Raw genomic sequence first — 19677 nt, 5'->3', positions numbered from 1 at the left:
CCAACTCACCACAATTTTCAAATGCCTTTTCGAATACTTGGCATGACGCACGTGATGAGGTCGGTTATTAGCATGTGTCAGTCCAAAATCAAAAGAAAGAAGTTTAAGGAAAATCTCCATAGAATGAAAGAAAAGTAAAAAAATATGTATTTTTTAAAAAAAAATATTTAAATTTAATAATTTTTAATTTTTTATACACATTCAAAATATGGAATATATAATTTTTTTAATTTTTTATATTTAATTTTTCTTCACATTTTTTTAACGTATTTTCCTCCTTATATTTGTTTCATGCTCAAAAACACACCCTAATAATTCATGAAATCACACTATAAACTTGAAGAACATATATAAGGTTGTCAAGAAGACTTGTTTTGATTTGAAAAATTAATTTTAATCGTCATGAAATTATCAAACCTCAAAAAGATGTCTGAGGAATTTTCCTCACATTTTCTTTGATTATGTGTTTGCTTCCAAAAATTTGACAGAAAGAAAATTAAAAAGATAAAATTATTCTTTATTTAATTAACCATGAAAAAAGTTGTGAAAAAGAGACTTATTATATATATATTAGAATGCATCTTCTCACGTTTTCTTTTATTTTTTTTTTAAAAATAGAGAAAAAAAAAAAGAAGAAAGTTTTAAGTCTCCTTTTCCTCTTTTTTTTTTTTTTTAAAAAAAAAATTATTTGATTACAAAAGTCATTAAAACCTTAATTTTTTAAATTCAACCTTTCATCCTTTTTTAACATCATTTGAATAAAAATATACCCTTATTATTTTCTTGTAAAAATAACAATATCTTTTAAAACCTATATGTAAATATTTGAAATAATAAAAGACATTTATGTCAAAGATAGATTACTTTTCAAATAAAAACATGAAAAGAGTTTCATTCACAAATTTGGTGATCATTTCATCCCTTTTAACCAATTAATTCATTATTTTTCTTTTTTTCTTTTTTGTTATTTGATGAAAATGATCATTGAAAACCCAATTTTTGAAATTTAACCTTACATCTTTTTTTGTCTCATTTGGACAAAAATACCCCCATTATTTTTTTATAAAAATAATCATATCTTTTAAAACCTATATGTAAATACTTGAAATGGTAAATGACATTTATGTCAAAGATGAGTTACTCTTCAGATAAAAACACGGGAGTAGTTACATTCATAAATTTGGGGATCATTTCGTCCTTCTTAATCAATTAATTCTAAAAGAAAATTGTAAAACTTAACTCTTAAGCAAAAAAAATTTAAAATCGTTTGATAAAATCAACTTAAAGCTTAATGATTCGTATGGAGTCATTAAATTTAATAAAGTCCATATCACAATGTGACTTAACAAACAAGTTAAATTCCATATCACAATACGACTTGACAAACAAGTTTTGTCAAAGAAGACCAGCAGAGGATACCCAAGTTGACTTGGTCCAATGATAAATAAAGGTAAAATTGAAACCAAACAAAATAAAAAAGACACGCGCTAAAGCCCAAACCCTATAATTTCAGCCATTTTGTTGGAATAACAAGGAGTTGTTGGTGAAGAAAATCAGTGGTAGAAAAAGTAAATATATGTATACAATTCTTTAGACAAGAAAAGACCAAATTGCACACCAACTTTGAAGTTTGAATTCCCATTTCAAACATGTGAATCAATAGCTGCTTTTGAACTAGTCTCTCTATGTGGTTTTGTGGACAAATTTGGCTTCTAAAATGTTGTGGGTACATAATATTAAGTCTCTCTTTGGATAACCAAATTTATGAGACATAATATTTTCTTCAATTCCCATCATAAACCTCTTATTGAGTATTGACTTCCAATAAAAACATGACCTCAACATCATTAGCTAACTTGCTCAATACTATCTTCATACTGATTGTGCATGACGCTAGAGGATGTTGACAAAATTAGATGTAGCATGGACAACTTACCTCTTCACTACAGCAATGAGAGTATGAGTGCACTTTGAAGAATAACCATAAAATGCATAATTTACATTGAAGATTTTGATGGAGTAATGGCATAATAAATTAATTGGCATAGATACAAGGAAAGAAATAAGGATGTGCAAAATTTATGAAGTAAAGAGTGGTCAAGTGAACCCGTATGCGCGCTTAGCAGAGTCGAGAGTGTTGGAAAGGAGCATAGAGATTGTAACAGGTCCCACCCCTCCAGGAACAGGGGTAATGGCTGACACCACTCCTATTGCTTCTTCGAAGCATACGTCTCCGGTGACACTGTAACCTTGCCTACAACTTGGATCCTGCAAAATGTTGAAACCACTTACAGTCAGCACCAACATGTAGGGAATGACTCAAGGAATGTATTTTTGGTGTATATAGGACTTGAAAAAGGTATAAATCTTTGCACCTATTCTTTCAATTATTATTAACCTTTGTGGGGTTCCATCCTTTAGGGATGCAGATCGGCTTGTTGAAAAGTTTTGCAATCTCTCTCTTTTCTTATTTTCTTCCTAGTTCAGTTGTTTTTTATGCTGCTGAAAAGGTAATTGAGAACTACTATAGGAGAAATTTGACAAGGTAATTTGTGCTTAAATTTCAGACTTTGACCAAAAGCACAAAATCTTGTATTGTTACACAATACCCAATTCATATAATATCATTGGATGTCTATTTCATATGTTTATGGAGGCATTGTCATTCCTGATTGGAGGAAAGCTATGAAGGAGAAGATGGGTGCATTGCTTATAAAAGGTGGAGGTTCATAAAATTGCCTAAAGGAGATTGTTGATGGGTATTGGCCATCAAATATTAAGGTGAGAGTAAAATGGAGAAACTGAAGTTAGATTTGATGTTAAAACCACATTTTTTTTATTGGTAACATTTAGGAGGACATGCCCATGGAGCAATTAAGGGTTGTCAGCAGGGGAGTAAGGAACAATTTGCACTGAAGAAGTACTAGTGATTTGAACCAGTCAGCTCATGAATGTTTTGATAAGTTTAGTTATACTAGCATATGGGTTTCCTGAACTCAATCATACACAATGATTATTTATGCCAATTTTATGTATACAACCTTCATTCAAGTGGTTTAGGGGGGAAAAAATATTTAAGTTAAAAGAACTTGAACAAATGCACTATTTTCTGGGTATTGAGATAGAGGAAACTACAGTTAGCTTATGGCAGGGAGATAATCTGACTGACTTCTGCTATAGATAGAAACATGACACAAGGAGCCAAGTTAACTAAGATAATCTGACTGACTTCTGCTATAGATCGAAACATGACACAAGGAGCCAGGTTAACAAAGATCTAAAACAATCCTCTGATTTGAAGTTAGAAATATGGACAGTAATGATTCTAAGACATCAAGCAAACATGTAGAAGAGCTCATTAACCTAAAAATCACAATTGCAGCAGGTTCAGTTAGTCCAGGTACATGCCCAATTAGATTCACCAGAGCACTGGGGTGGGAGGTGTTCCAAACTGATTATAAAAGTAAGCATTTCATTACCAATCCACCAATATGGTTAAAGACAAGCATAATTTGCTATTGATAATTGTGGAAGTTGATAGTGTCACATGAAAACACAAACATAGAGATGGATGGGCGTTTGATTGAAGATGCCTCATTGATACTCACAATATACTTATATTGTTATACGAGTAACTTCCCTTTCCTAATTTGAAGGAATCAGCACTTAATGTTTTCATAGTTATATAATATAAATAAGTTAACAAAAACAAAAATTTTCCTATATTTCCAAGCAAGAAAGTCTCATTTCCTGTAGATTGGCCATAGATTTACAATGATTGATCTCAAAGATGCATAAAAGTGAGTGTGCACCTTTACTAGATTAGTCCCCATATCAACCACAACTGCTCCTTGTTTTAGCCAATGGCCTCGAACCATGTTGGGAACTCCCACATCTGTGACCACAATGTCTGCTTGAGAGGTAATCTGTTCCGGCTTCTTTGTGAATGCATGTACAGTGCTGACTGTTGCATTGCGTCTCTGCCCACCAAGAGTATATTAATATACACCTATGAATAGCAGATGAAACATTTGGCAGAAGAAAAAACCAATATGCTACCTGCAATAACAAAGAAGTCGGCAACCCTGCAATCCGGCTTCTCCCAATTACCACTGCTTTCTTTCCAATGATCTCCACACCAGATCTGAGCAACAACTCAATGCAGACCATAGGAGCACAAGGGATGAATAAGGGTTCTCTTCCCCTCATGGCAAGATTCCCAATATTAGTGGGATGGAGGCCATCCACATCTTTTTCTAGACTCACAGCATTCACAATCTTCTCCTGATCCAAATGCTGTGCCAAAAATTTGAATTAGGACATTAAAACAAAGGTCAGGACTTCTATACATCCAAAATAAAGCTGGTCATCCTAAACATGCACATATTATACAAGGAGGATCTGTACCCTCCACCCAAGTTGATATCAGAGAACAGAAGTTTCATACAGACTACCTCTATGATGTTGAAAGTTGTTCTGATAAAAGAAATTTTGCCAAGCGCTACAGGGATATCAAATTGCTATTTGGATACTCATAACTGCTTATTTTCTTATCAGAGCTTATAGATGAGATATATTGAAGTGTGGAATCTCACATATCTGCACATGCACCACAACTATGGTCAAGACAACCAACTACAAAAATTGGCAATTTCCAAGAAACCAAAAAAGGCCTAACACTTGTCTCCAAAATGTATGAATAGCATGTGGAATTGTAAAACTTAACTTCACAAGCTTTTGAGAAACTTCCAAAGGTTCATATATTCATCCTGTTTCTGTATTTTGGTAAACATAAAAGTAAATGAAAGAGAAAAAGAACATTATAAATTTTGTTGCAGTAGTAGAAATTACTTGTGGTAGAGGAAGTTGCACTATAATACCGTGTACCGATGGATTCTCGTTATAACTTGAAATGACATTAATAATTTCATCTTCTGTACAGTCTTCAGGCAGTTCTGCTATGAAAGATGAAATTCCAACTTCATTGCAAGCTTTTATCTTGATACGGATGAAAGTCCGTGAGTCCCTTCTTTTACCCACCAAAAGAACTGCCAACCCAGGAAGCTTTCCAACGGCATTCTTCATTCTGCATATTTCCCCTGCTATTCCTGATTTTAAATCATCTGCGATTGACTTCCCATCAATTACTGTAGCCATGTGCTCATTAGCTGCTAGTCATGTGATAAACAAGCTACTTAATATTTCAAAAATATAGAGCTATTATGAAATAAACATCATAAACTGGTTAACATCAAGAATCCGTCTTTTATGGAATTCCAAAGAAATAAATACAAGAACTTGATGAAGCAATCTATAAACAGATAATTGAACAGGATCAAAGTTGAAGGAAGATAAAGGGTAAATCAAATCATCAGAAATTTTTGATACAGCACTGGTGATGATGTTTCTGAATCAAATCTTATACCCTATATACCCTTGACTATGTCATGAGGTGGAAGTTTAGTTTATGCTACTCTAGGATGTTGCCTATAGTCATGACTGATACAAGCTAAAGGGACATTTTTGGGAAAGCAATTAGACCAAATTTAAATAACATAAGGGCAAGGGGCAGACTATTTGGTGACATGTTATAGTCTTAAGCTCATTCAACAACTTATGTTGCACTCTGGTAGTTGCAATATAAGCGTGAGAGGACTATTGATAGCATAGCTCTTAAATTTTTCGAGAGGGATTATAGATGCTTAATGTGATGTGACTAAATAGGTCTAGGGCATAACAAGACACTTGAGTCCCTGAGGGATGGACTATGCTGGTCTATGAGAGATATGGTATGGTACTCCCACACCTTTTCATTTGTGTGCTCAACAGTTGCACAGCTTATCAGTCAGTATGAATGGAGATGATAGCGGATAGTTAGGAGATGCATCAAATGATTGTACCCTTTGTGAGTGAGTGGGAGATGATGGTTTTTTGGATATAGAACACTCTTGGTGGGCATCTCATCAGATGAGAGCCCAATAGCTTTCCTTATGAGAGAGTCCCTGATATAATGTTAACTTTAAAATTTAATATTATCTCATGAGGCGAGTAGGCTTATTAGAGCCTAACCACCCATCTTGTTGGGCTTATTAGTCCCCCTCCTCCTCTAGTTAGATGATCATAGTGAGAGCTTGACAGAAAGAGTGAAAAAAATTTTGTGAGGACATCTCTCTCCCGTTATTTTCATTGCTTTCCAAGGTTTTAGGTCTTTTAGACTGTGGAAATATAGTGGATTTGCTTGTAACACCATTGTCTTGAGCATCTGTATTGTGAGGAGAAAAATCAGAGAAGATCCTGATCTTGCTTCCACTCCAATCAGGTTTTTATTTTAACTTCCATTTGCCTAATCAAATACCTGTCTTATTCAAATGTAACCAACATTAAGAATTTCTAGTATAGAGTCAATTGCAAAATAAACCTTGTTGGAGTGTAATTCAATTCATAAAACCAATTCCACATGGATGGATAAAACTCAATGGTTCTAGTTTGATTCCAAAGGGACATTCAAGTAAGCAGCCTTTTCAGCAGGAATGTCAACAGCAGGGGAACTATAAGAGAAGCAAGAAAAGCCATCCATCCCCAGGATTAGCTCCAAAAAAATTAAATGATCTAAGCTGACAAACCACAAAATTAAAGAAACATATGAAAATGGCCCTCCTCCTCCATTGTTTGTCTATTCAAAAGGCAGAGTATCATCTCTGGATCTATAGTTTTCCCTTATGATTTTGCCTACAATAGTTTCTCACCTTGCCCATAAGTAATTACAAAATTAGACAGCATTTTTTTGTGAAAAAACCATGACAAGGAATAATAATAGGGAGAAAAGAATAAGAGAACAAAAACAAAACGCCTAAAGCACACAACAATTTATGTGGCTCGGCCTCAAGCCTACATCAAAGACAAAGAAGAAGAAGAACTTCCACTATTGTTGAAGGAGATTACAACCCTTGAGCTCTCAAATCCCAAAGTCCCAATTACACCCAAAAAAAATGGTATCTTCTTGGTATCAACGTTAATATTTAGTAAATTATATGCCTAGTTTACTAAGTTTTCGACATTCATTATCTTAAAATCTTGAATATAAAGCATCCTTCCGTGATTATAACTTTAAATTAATTCCTACTCTACTTCTGTTAACTAGAAACTATATAATTAGCAAACAACAACATAAAACTAGAATCAAATCCATGGTTGCCCAACAACTTATGTTCCGAAATCAAGGTCGGGGTCCTACATTTTCAAAATGGCTCCCAAACATCACATCTAACCCTATGTGAGTCCCGTTTTCACTAATCCACTGACAAAAAAAAAAAAAAATGGAAGTATGTTGACCAATTTTAAACCTAACCCAACTGGCCAACCCGTTTGGAGAACAGAAAAATGGACAGGAACTTGAACATAAAAATTAGTAAAAGCAATAAAACAGAAAGCAAAGAAAAGCATATGAGCTTTACTTACGAATCCTTGATGATGGAATGAAACGGCAATTGGTATTGGCGGTGGAGGTGTAATTGGTATTGGGAATCCAGACATCAGGGAGGTCGAGGCTAAGGAGAGAATTGGGAGGGATTCGAGTGTGGCTTAAAGCTCTGGTGGAGTGCAACCACTTCTTTCCCAATGTGCGCCACGCCACACCTCCGCCACCGCCTCCCATTTTCTTGCCCTGCTTTCCAACTTTCCAATCCTATCTCCTCGGCCATTCCATTTTTTTTTTTTCCAATAGCATGTTTTGCTCCAATATTTCCTATCTTTTAACTTTTGTTTGTAATTTCCATATCTGTATTTTAAAATTGAAATACTCTCGTATTTGTGAATTAATCACTTTCTGTGTGTTTTTATTCGAAGAGTAATTCATTTTTAATATAAATATCATTAATTATTTCATGTATTTATAATATGTTTTTAAAAAATTGTTATTTTTACAATAAAACAATAGAGGTATTTTTGTCAAAATGTGACCAAAAAAAGAATAAAGGGTTAGATTTCCAAAATTGAGTTTTTAATTACCCTTTTTAGTCGAGTAACCCTTTAAAATTTTATAATAAATATAATGATAATTTTAATATTTTTAAAATATTAATTAAAGGATAAATTTTATTCTTTTTATTTATGATAATTTTCTTAGTAGATTTTTTTATATCATTTATACATTAATTAAATATAAAAAGTATAAATATTAAAAAAAAAATACATATGTCATCATTTATTTTATATTATTGATTATAATTAAATTAAATTGATCATAATTTTAATATTAATTATATTTTAAAATTAAATTTATTATAATCAAATGTTATAATATTATTGTCAAATAATATTCAGTCTAACTTAATAATAAATCTACACTTACAAAATTCATACTTTTTATCGATGCACATGTTATTAATATCGAATATGACAAACTATATCATACTGTGGACCTTGTATTTTTGTTCATGCACTTCCACTCGATGGTGAACTCGCTTTTTTTTTTTTTTTGAAAAAGATTTATTTTTTAAAAAATGACTTGAGTCGCTACTTATTTTTGTTTTATTTTTTAAGGGAAAAACAAAATAAGAAATAAAAACTCTAAGTGTGACTCCTAAAGAAAAAAAACAGGTTTGTGAAAAACTGAGTCCGAGTTCGAGGGTCAGGTTACTTGTTGGGAAGTACAGTGATGAGTTGTAACACCACTTTAAATCCTTAAAAACGGGTCTCTACTAAATAAGGTGAGGCGAGTGTGACATTTGATTAATTGATCATGGATACCAAAATTAATAACATAAATCAATATACACAAAAGTGGTAACAAAATAAAATTACAAGAATGTACAAAATAAATGACAATAGAATTATGCAAATTGATTTATTGAACTAATTAAAAAAAATTGAAAAAATTAGTTTTCCTAAAATTTCAAAGGATTTTATTAAAAACAATTTTGAACGAGTGATTTCAATTTATTTATTTACAAAAAAAAAAGTCAATTTATTTTCTCAATTTCATTTGTATTCAATTTTCAAAAAAAATTATTTATAATTACTTTATTTACAATTACTGTATCAAACGAATTTATTACAAAATTTTAATTTGGGCACAAAAATTATTTTTAGTTGCTTTTACTAGAAAAGAATGAATTTTTATAATTTTATTTACAAAAATATTTCAATTTGTTTTAAAAGTGACTTATACAAATTATTAAAAAGAATATAACTTTATTTGTAAAAGAATTTTTAATTAAAAATTAATTTTTGGGACAACTTTATTTACAAAACAATTTTTGGACAATTTTTATTAAACAAAGAAATTTTGGGCAATTATTATTAAAAACAATTTTTCAAATTCTATTAAAAACATTTTTTTTTAATTTTTCTAAAAGCATTTTTCTGAATTTTTATTAATAAAAAAACTTTCTTTTATTAAAAAGAATATTTTAAAATTATTATTCTATTAAAACATATTTACTAAATTATTCATTTTATTTAAACAAAATTTCTGGTTTGTTCGATATCCAATTTTGTATACAAGTAAATATATACGGATAAATAGTTACAGAAATCAATAGAAATAAAACCAAATATAAGTGAGAAATCAAATATGTATTCAAACAAACTTACAACAAGTTCAATGTCTTCCTACCACTTTTTGAATCTCACTTTCTTCCATGAAATTCCATCCTCTACGTGTCATAAATCCGTACCCAGCCAACAAAATTGTAGAATGGGCTCATGCAAAAACAAAAATAACTCAAATGTAAATATCTAAAAATATATAAAATTCACAATAGATATTCAAGCCCAAATTCAAATTTCAAATTAGTCCAACAAATTTCATCAATTAAAATGAGCCCAAATTAGCAAATATAACCTAACAAAAATATCTCACATGTCATATGCCATAATAAAAAATTTCTAAATTAATAGCCAAAATACAATGCAATTAGTCAAACTCAAAATATCACAAAACAAAATAAATTCAATTAGGCCTAAATTTAATATCTCATAATCCAAACCTAATTTAATAGTGTGGATCCCGTATTTCGGCTCATGCATTTCCACTCGATGGCGAGCTCAATTTTATTTGAAAATGATTTTATTTTTAAGAAAATGACTTGGAGTCGTCACTTATTTTTGTTTTATTTTTAAAGGGTAAACAAAATAAGAAAGAAAACCCTAAGTGTGACTCCTTATTTTGGAAAATATGGTCTATGAAAAATCGGATCTGGTTCGGGGGTCAAGTTACTTATCGAGAAGGTACGGTAAAGACCATAGTACCCCTCTAAGTCCTTAAAGTCGGGTTTCTACTAATAAAATGTAGCTGACGTGACGATCAATAAGAAAATCAATGGATACTCAAAACGATCATGCACGTGTGAGAATCAATACATGCATATAGAGTGACTAGAGTGAGAATGGGTGCGTACCTGGGTAACGAGCCATTATGCGCTATCAAGAGAAGGGGTTAGTGCACAATTAAGGAATAATCTCATGCATGTCATTAAGCAGAATAAATAAATCATGTATGACAATCGAATCAACCAATCAATCAATCAACCATAAAATCTCATATGTTGAGCCTCCACCAAAGACCGTTTTATTTTTGCATGAACCAATTCCATAAATTCCATCACTCGGAATTACGAAATTGGATTTATGTTTATTTAAAAACACAGGGGATACGAAAATTGCTTGTCAGAAAGGAAGATGGCAGCGAAATTTTATTGAAAAATGGGACTTTTAAAACCTAAAAACTCTAAGGATGAAGATGGGAGAATTGGGATTATTTGAAAAACAAAATTTGAGGAGATATTTACAAAATGGGATTTGGGAAATCATTTTCAAAATCAAAAGTGGTGAAACAGAAGGTGGCATGTGGCCCAAAGGCGACCATGCATGCCATGCAAGAGTGGGCCCCAAGGTGGAGGGAGTGGGCCATAGAAAGCTTAGGATAAGATTCCAGGTTCTGGGTATTATAAGACAACCATTTCAAGGATGCAGCAACAAGGGCTCCAGGTTCTTTTTGACCCATTTTCCCAAAATGGTTATAAGGCTCAGTGCGAGCATAGCCTAATGGATTAGAAGGCGGGTTATAGTCAAAACATTGACGAGCCACTTGCTCAATCCTTTCATCAAAAGTTGTACGCTCATTAGATGGCTGTCTATGCTCTTTGCAGAAGGAAAGTAGTCAAATGCATTGATCATCCTCATCATCCTCTACGAAAATCAGATTAAGTCTATCCTCATCCTTAAGTTCAACACAAAGGCCAACAACACGTGCACAAAGTGGGTGATAAGCCACATGACAAGTACTGTTTGAACATTGGATGCAAGCCCTATAAGAAACACCACAGATGCTACATAGAAGCTTCCATCGGTCTTTATTGATTCTACTCAGTCCATCAATGGGCTTTATGGTTTTGATATCAGATAAGCAAGTTTCAGGTATCCAGATGGCACAAGCCAGATGAGCCCAGCGTCCCTTAGTTGTAGGCTTCATGGCCCCATCGGTAACGGGACAGAGGGAGCAAGGAGGGAGAATTAGGAGCCCTTGGGCCAAACCCCTTAACATGCCAGTTGTATTCCATTCTCAATCCATTTACATCAGTGGCCATGAACCTGTGCAGTGTACACTCCGGTGGCAAAACGATTTCCGATGCAGCTTCCTTGTAGTTTTCAAAAGACCGACGTGTCAGCATGCGAGGATTTTCATCAACGGTGAATGCTCAGATCTAACTAGCAATGAGCTTATGGTATCTGACGTCGACAAAATCATGATTATCAATAAGAACAGTCGCCAGATTGATGCACAGACTTCGAAATGATCACATTCCATGCAACCATCAATGCTTCTGTCATCCCATCAAGAAACTGACGTGTTGCATCAATACTCGCCCTAAGTTCTCCCAGTAACCGAGTCACTTTTTTTTTTCTTGTTCCAAAGAGGGGTATTGGCTCAATCTGTAAGGCCTCACCATCATGGAGCCGTCAATTGGCCTGAACGGGATGGGCGACTGTATCTCGACCACGTTGCTGCTAGTGAGTTTTAGCTCACGAGAACCAGCCTGTAAATTCATCCAGCGGAGCTAGGAAAGCAATGGAAAAATCCCATACCGGATTGCGTCCATTAAAAAGAAAACTCAACATAAGGAGATTGTCGCGGTATTTGAAAGAACCCAATATTACTGAATTTTTGGAAAACAAACTCAGTTACATGGAACCATGCAGGACCATGCAATGTGTCTTAGAAGGAAATAAGAAATGGACTATATCAAGGGAAATACGTGAAGATGAGATAGATAGTGAGTGTAATGGGTGAGTGGTAAAACAATGTGCATGAAGAATGGAATGATGATATAATGGACATTAGTGTGGCTACGCATAGCCATGCAAAAGTGGAAGGAATGGGTTTGAAGGGCATTTGAAGAAAAATGGATGCATGATGTGGTATAGAGAGAGAAGTGGGTAGGAAGCAGATGATGAACTGATTAATGCAAGAAAATGGATTCGGTGATAGTGGATATGATAGGTTCGATGGGTGTGAGTGAAAGACGCATGAGGGCATAGCGAGTGGGGGTATGAATGATGAGTTTATGTGAAGACGGGTGTGGGGAGGTTAATGAGAAATTAGTATATAAATTATGGCCATGCATGTAGGAGGATTGGTGAGTGGGTATCGGTAATATGATAAGAGAATGGGTTAGTGGGTGTGAATATGGGTATGGTGGGGTGGTTCATGGATGGCATGAAGAACGGAGGTGAGGAGTGAGAAATGGGTTTAATGGATCAATAAGGATGCGCGCACGAGAAGAATCAGATCAAAGTTCAAGCATGATGGCATCTCTCATACTTTCCCAAGGTTGATGATGTAAATCCCATTATAATAGTGCTTAAAGACGTAACCCTCGATTTGGAAGTTACAATTCCTGGTTTTGAGGTGGATCCATGTGGAAAGCATAATCTGGATGTCTTGTTCTTCTGAGCTAGGGCTCTTGGTCATATCAATTATAGCAATATGGGTTAGCAGATGAGGGGTTCGATCGTGGACGCAAGTATCTGAGTAGCAGCATCTAAGGGAATAGGACAACAAAGCGAGCGTTAAAAACACTGCAGGCCAAGATTCCAATGAATAAAATTTCAACTGCATGTTTGAGATCTGATATGCACAAAAGCAGCTAAGAAGAAAGCAACCAATTCTGTATATGTCATTCTACTCCTCCCTACTGACGTTTCCAATTAGACAAGCCGAATGAAGAGAAAACTCCTCAGTATACATCCCATTTTGTGGTATTGAATACAGGAAGTGTGATTAGCCTCTACTGTCACATGTGTGTCTTTGGCAAGAATTATCCATTGAAGCTAGGCCCATGATTTGAGCACCAGACGTTGGACCCATGAACGAACCAAAAGATGAGTATCCAGGAGGCGCGATAGGCATAAGCAAATGTTGGAATCCGAACGGACGATGTAGGACATTGGGGCATCACATCACCCCTGTGCATACAGTGGTTCATCCTTGGAGATACCAGCCTCAAAATCACTAGTGGTCGAGTCAATCTCTCGAAGTAATGAAGCAAACTCAGTTTTGGCCAACTAGGGAGAGGAAATGGCCATATCTTAAAGGAATGCCTTACCTCCAGGATGAATCAACGCGAGAAACTGGGCCCATCAACTGTATTACTATAGTCTGTCGGGTCTAGCTTCAACCCGATTTCTCCCAATCTTGAAGCCTTGAGTATACATTCAGGGGAAAAACAATGGAATAAGAGGATAGCAATAGGAAGAAGAACATGAAGACTTTAACAAGCATATTGGAGCCATTTCATCATTTCATTCACGGATCCAACAATCAGTGGATTAAGAATAGAAAATTGTTTGCAAGAATAGAGCACAAAATGCAGCAAGCCATTCAAATATTAAACTAATAAACATCAAAGCACAGCAACCCAACAAATAGAGTAGAAATCATAGAGAATGAGACATAAGAGATATGAAAAATGAAAATACACGAGAAAACCATAACAACCATACCTAAAAGTCTCTTCTTCCTAAGCCCTCTAGCAGCTTCTTCTCCAACACACCTCTGACTTTTCTCTCAAGCTCCAAGACAATTTCTTCTCCCCAAAGCCCTTTGTTTTCCTCAAGACTTGCCTCCCAAGAAAATACCACATCTCTCCCTAGCTTGATACGCTTCTCCATAACATAAATATGTTTCTCCTTTACAGGTGTCACCTTTCCATTGGCTTCTCAACCCACTAACCTGATTCTATAAGGACCAATTGGGAATCAACACGTGGTCCTCCAAGATTGTGACACCTATCAAAATTGAGCTGCAAAAAGTGAGCCCCAAATGGGGATCTACAAATAGACATCACAATTGTCCCACGTCCAAATTAAATAATTTAAATTGACTAAGCCCATATCAAATATTCAAGTCATCCAACAAATTTCATCCATATTGTGGACCCAAAATTTATATCAATTAACAAGCTCACATTAATAATACACATAATCAAAAGAAATAATGTCTTAAGCTCTATTCAATAAGCCCAAATAAATAACCAATAAACAATAGGCCCAAGTCCAAATAGGATAAACAATATGCATACCAAAATCTCAAAGCCCAAACATATGACCCACAAACAAACATAAATGCATAAGCCCATATCCAAATCATAAAGCGCAAACATAAGGCCCACAAACAAGCACAAACCCAATTTCAACAAGAATCACTATTAAAATCATAAGAAAACAAAGAGAACTTATGTAATTTCAAATTTTGGAAAGATGAGAAAGTTGAGGAAATGGAAGAATGAGAGAGGAAATGAGGGAGTCGCCGACTGGGATTGATGGTTTTTTTTTTTTTTTGGAAATTAAAAATAAATAAAAAATGAAAAAGAAAAAAAAATGGGAAGAAGGAAATGAGGAGGGGCGTGTGGAAGTGTATAGTGGAGGAAGAAGGGGAATCGAAGATTGAGAAAAATGGAAGAAAAAAAATGGGCCGGTCACCGCGTGTGGGAGTTGGGGAGGGGGGAGGGGAAGAAAAATGAAAAAAAAAAATGAAGAGAGGAAATGGGAGCACCCGATTAGGAATGTGAGTCGGGGATAAAAGAAAAAAAAAATGGAAAAAGAAAGGAAATGAGAAGATGGGGGAGCCCGCCAGGTGTGGTGTTCGGTGAGGAGTAAAAAGGAAAAAAATGGGGAAGAGATGGGGAGTCGGCTACCTTGGGAATGAGGGAAGAAAAAAACTAAAAAAGAAGGGAAAGTTGTGTTTCGGGAGCCCCATTTCCCAACAATATTGTTTTCAAAACCCAAGTTTGCATAACCCAAGATATGTCCACTATTTTAAGAAAATTTTTCCTTTTCATGCACTATATATTGTTTATAATTGCATTTTCGAAATTACCCCTCCATGCATTTCCTTTTCTTGTTCTATTTTTCAGAACATTAAAAACCCATTTTAATAAAGCCCAACAGTTGCAATAGAAGGCCTCGGTTTTCTGTGTCAATAATTTACTTTCCTTACAGCCAATTCTCACTAACCAAACAAAGCAACAAGTGTAACACAATCAACACAACCCACACTTCTCACTTATTTTTCTGCAGACGAGTAGTTCCTCAATGCCAACACCGCAGGCCTAATCCTCCCCAACGACTGCCCAAAACCTGATACAAATAGCCAACAATTCACCATAACCACACTCCCTAACCAATCATTCACAACAAATCCACTCTACAAACCAAACCATCAATATTCTCAACTTTACCAAAACACCTACTCACCTTCCGACTCACAATCCCCAACATCTTCGTTTCATTCGATTAAACCCGCGCTAACCAAACATAAAACACACAAAACTCAGAAAAATTAATTCACCGCACAGAGATCTAACCAAACAATCAAAATTCCATAAACCAATGATTCACGACCACGAAAATAGAAAGAAAATGAGGGTGCGAAGCGTCAATACAGATCGATTGATCTGAAATTGATACAGATCGTAGCAAAGATTTCAAAGGCATATCTCAGGTGCGCCTTGAAGCGCCCCTTAGGGAGAGGCGGGGCAAAAACGCCCTGACGACGCGTAAATAATTAAACGCAACGCGAGAAAGGCATACGCCTTTTCCAATGAGGCGTGTCTGAGGCATGCTTTGATTGCGCCTTTTACGCTCCGAGAAAAAGGTGCACGTGTTGTAGAAGCTGATGTGGCCATGAAGAAATTAAAAAAAAAAAAACCCTAACTGATCCCTAAGGCAAAACCCGAGTCCTGATTGAAAGCAAACAGAAATTGGAAGAAAAACTACAAAAGGAAACCCTACCTGAAGCGATGACGGAGTGCTCAACCTCAGGCGGTGCCCAATCGCAGAGCATCTTCTCTAGCGACGACCAATCGCAGAGCATCTTCTCCGGCGACGATCCCTCTCGTTCATCTCCAGGTATGTCACGATCTCCCTTTCTTCATTTTCAATGCTTCCCCCTCTCGGCTTCATCTCTTCATCTTTTTCTCCATCTTCCATGGCAGTCGACAAATTGACACAGAGGTTGGCTTTCTCTTGGTAGTCGGGGTCTCCCACTTCATCAATTTTTTTATTTTTAATCAATTGTCTCTTCATCCAATATATATATATATATATATATATATATATATCATTTGACCCCTTAGCCAATAATTTTGACCAGCTCTCAGTCTCAGACTCTCAACCAGTCATTTCTCCTTCATCCATTTCTATTTTGTAGATATTCTAGTAAATCCTTTGCTTAAAATTATTTTTATATTTCTGGTTTAATTTTATTTTTCACCCAAACCATTTTTATTTTCTAAATATTGCAGTAAATTGGCTGTTTAAAATTATTTTTTTTATTTTTGGTTTAATTTTATTTTTCACCCAAATTTTCTTTATTTCATTATTAAATTCCAATTAAAATTTATGTGTATAATTTTTAAATTCCTCTAAAAAAATTGGTTTTTAAAATTAAAACCAATTAAATTTTGAATTTCATTTTTAAATTCCTTTCAATTATGTCTTGTTATTATTTTTTAGTCAATTATATTGTTATATAGAAATTTGAATATTATTATTGGTATTTTTTTTTTAGAATGAGTTCCTCCGATTTGAAAAATTCAAGAAAAGATTTTGTGTGCAAGTATGTTATTAAAGTTGTCAGGGAGCAGTATTTAAGATGTAAATTTTGCAATCAAAGATACACGGGAAGAGTGAATAGACTCAAGCATTACTTAGCCGGAACTCATCATGGTATGAAATCATGAACAAAGTTAGTGAAGATGCTAGATTGGAATGCAAAGAGGCATTGGCCAATTTTAAGGATAAAAAAACGAAAAGAAATGAATTGCTCCAAGAAATTGGTATGGGTCCAATTTCAATGCATGAGAGTGTCTTGTCTAAAACAATAGGGACATTAGGGAGTGGGAGTGGGAGTGGGAGTAGGAAACCTATTCCTAGGGGACCCATGGATAAATTTACCACTTCACAACCTATACAAACTACTTTGAATTCAAAGTGGAAGTAAGAAGAAAAGAAGGAAGTGTGTAGAAAAATTGGTAGGTTTATGTATTCAAAAGGTATCCCATTCAACACTGTGAATGATCCTTATTGGTTTCCTATGATAGATGATGTTGCAAATTTTGGGTCCGGGTTTAAGCCTCCATCTATGCATGAATTGAGGACATGGATTCTTAAAGAAGAGGTGAATGACCTAAGTATCATTATGGAATATCACAAAAAAGCTTGGAAATAATATGGATGTTGAATTATGTCAGATGGTTGGACAGATGGAAAGAGTAGGTGTCTTATCAATTTTTTGGTGAATAGTCCTACTAGCACTTGGTTTATGAAATCAATTGATGCTTTTGATACAATAAAAAATGGGGAATTGATATTCAAATATCTCGATGAGGTGGTTGAAGAAATTAGAGAGGAAAATGTTGTGCAAGTCATCACTGATGATGCCTCTAATTATGTGAATGCTGGAATGAGGCTTATGGAAAAAATGAGAAAATTGTGGTAGACTCCTTGTGCTGCTCATTGTATTGATTTGATGTTGGAGGACATTGGAAAGCTAAATGTTCATGCTACTACACTATCTCGAGCTAGGCAAGTAGTGAAGTTCATATATGGGCATACTTGGGTTCTTAGCTTGATGAGAACATTTACAAAAAATCATGAACTTCTTCATCCAACAATTACACGATTTGCTACTGCATTTCTTACTCTCTTAAGTCTTTATAAGCAAAAGCAAGCTCTTATAGCAATGTTCTCCTCAAAAAAATGGTGTTCAAGCACATGGGCTAAAAATGTAGAATGTGTGAAAACTCGAAGTACAGTGTTGTTTAATCCAAATTTTTGGCCTCATGTTGCTTTTTGCATAAAGACCATTGTTCCATTAGTTAGTGTATTGAGAGAGGTTGATTCAAAGGAAAGACTGGCCATGGGTTATATTTATGAGTTGATGGATTTAGCTAAGGAGAAGATTGCATTTAATTGTTGGGGTGTGGAGAGAAAATATGGCCCAATTTGGAGAAAAATTGATGCAAGATGGACTCCGCAACTTCATCGACCTTTACATGCAATGGGTTATTATCTTAATCCTCAATTGTGGTATGGAGATAAGTTCTCTAATGTTGATGAGGTGAGGAAGGGATTATTTGAATGCATGGATAAGATGTTGGATTATCTAGAACCTTTAAAAGCTTACATTCAATTGGACTCATATGACCAAGCAATGGGTGAATTTGGGAGTCGTATTGCAATTGATTCTCGAACATTAAGAAGTCCTACAAGTTGGTGGATGCGTTTTGGGGGTTCAACACCGGAGTTGCAAAAGTTTGCTATTGGAGTTCTTAGTCTTACTTGTAGTGTTTCGGGATGTGAAAGAAATTGGAGCACATTTGAGTTGGTAATACTTCTATTTTTGTAAATTTTTATACATATATTTCTATTTCAATGTTAGAGAACCTTACTTCATTTTAACACATAAATTTGTTTCTTTTATTATTTGTAGATCCATACAAAAAAAAAAAAAATAGACTTGAACATCAAAGGTTGAATGCTCTAGTGTATGTAAGATACAACACTAGATTGAGAGAGCGAAGTCTACAAAGGAAACAAAATGTTGATCCGATTTTTGTAAAGGAGATTGATTCGGAAGATGAATGGATTGCGGAGAAAGAAGATCCCCTCCTCCCCCTTGATCTTTGTTGGCTTCAAGATAATGAGTTATTTAGTGTTGATGCCATTAAAGCTATGTCATCCAACTCCCAAGAGACTAAAACATCATCGGACACATGGTTTCTTCACATTCCTACAAAAGGAAATATAATGAAGTACCAAGTAAGTACTCAAAAATTGAAGTCATAAATTTGATTAAATTTAATAAAAAACCTTATAATATTTACACTTAATTAATTCTTTATGCTAGGTATAAGTGGAGGCAACGGCAAAGAGAAAGAGTTGAATTTGACACCAATTGATGAAGATGAAGACTTACATGAAATGGGGACACATGATAGTGGACATTTTCCTACTATTGATACATTGGATGAGGATGATGATGACCTTGGAGATGAGGATTTAAGTTGAAACAATTGACTCTAGTTGTTATTTCATGACTTAGTTATGGATTTTTTGTAAAAGTTTAGAACTATTATTATGGTTGACTCTATTTTCTATTTCATGACTTAGTTA

At 34.6% G+C, this 19677-nt stretch overlaps 1 protein-coding gene across 4 annotated transcripts; it reads right to left on the bottom strand.

The window, feature by feature from the left end:
- Positions 1–1978: 1978 nt before the first annotated feature.
- On the bottom strand, positions 1979–7726 carry LOC132254072 (bifunctional protein FolD 1, mitochondrial-like). Of its 4 annotated transcripts, none has more exons than XM_059738136.1 (5): positions 7459–7726; positions 4852–5171; positions 4060–4296; positions 3813–3980; positions 1979–2268 (listed from the first exon to the last, which is right to left on the bottom strand). In XM_059738136.1, exons 1-5 carry the CDS (start codon positions 7652–7654, stop codon positions 2098–2100), a joined length of 1092 nt encoding a protein of 363 aa, XP_059594119.1. In that variant the 5' UTR covers positions 7655–7726; the 3' UTR covers positions 1979–2097. The 4 variants fall into 4 exon arrangements, with proteins under 4 accessions (XP_059594119.1, XP_059594121.1, XP_059594122.1 ...); XM_059738138.1 differs by having other exon boundaries at positions 4852–5147; XM_059738139.1 differs by having other exon boundaries at positions 4852–5123.
- Positions 7727–19677: the final 11951 nt, after the last annotated feature.

This window comes from Vitis vinifera, chromosome 7 (genome assembly GCF_030704535.1).
Source record: "Vitis vinifera cultivar Pinot Noir 40024 chromosome 7, ASM3070453v1".
Taxonomy (NCBI): domain Eukaryota; kingdom Viridiplantae; phylum Streptophyta; class Magnoliopsida; order Vitales; family Vitaceae; genus Vitis; species Vitis vinifera.
The sequence above is the reverse complement of the archived record's forward strand: the minus strand, read 5'-3'. Positions and strand labels throughout refer to the sequence as shown.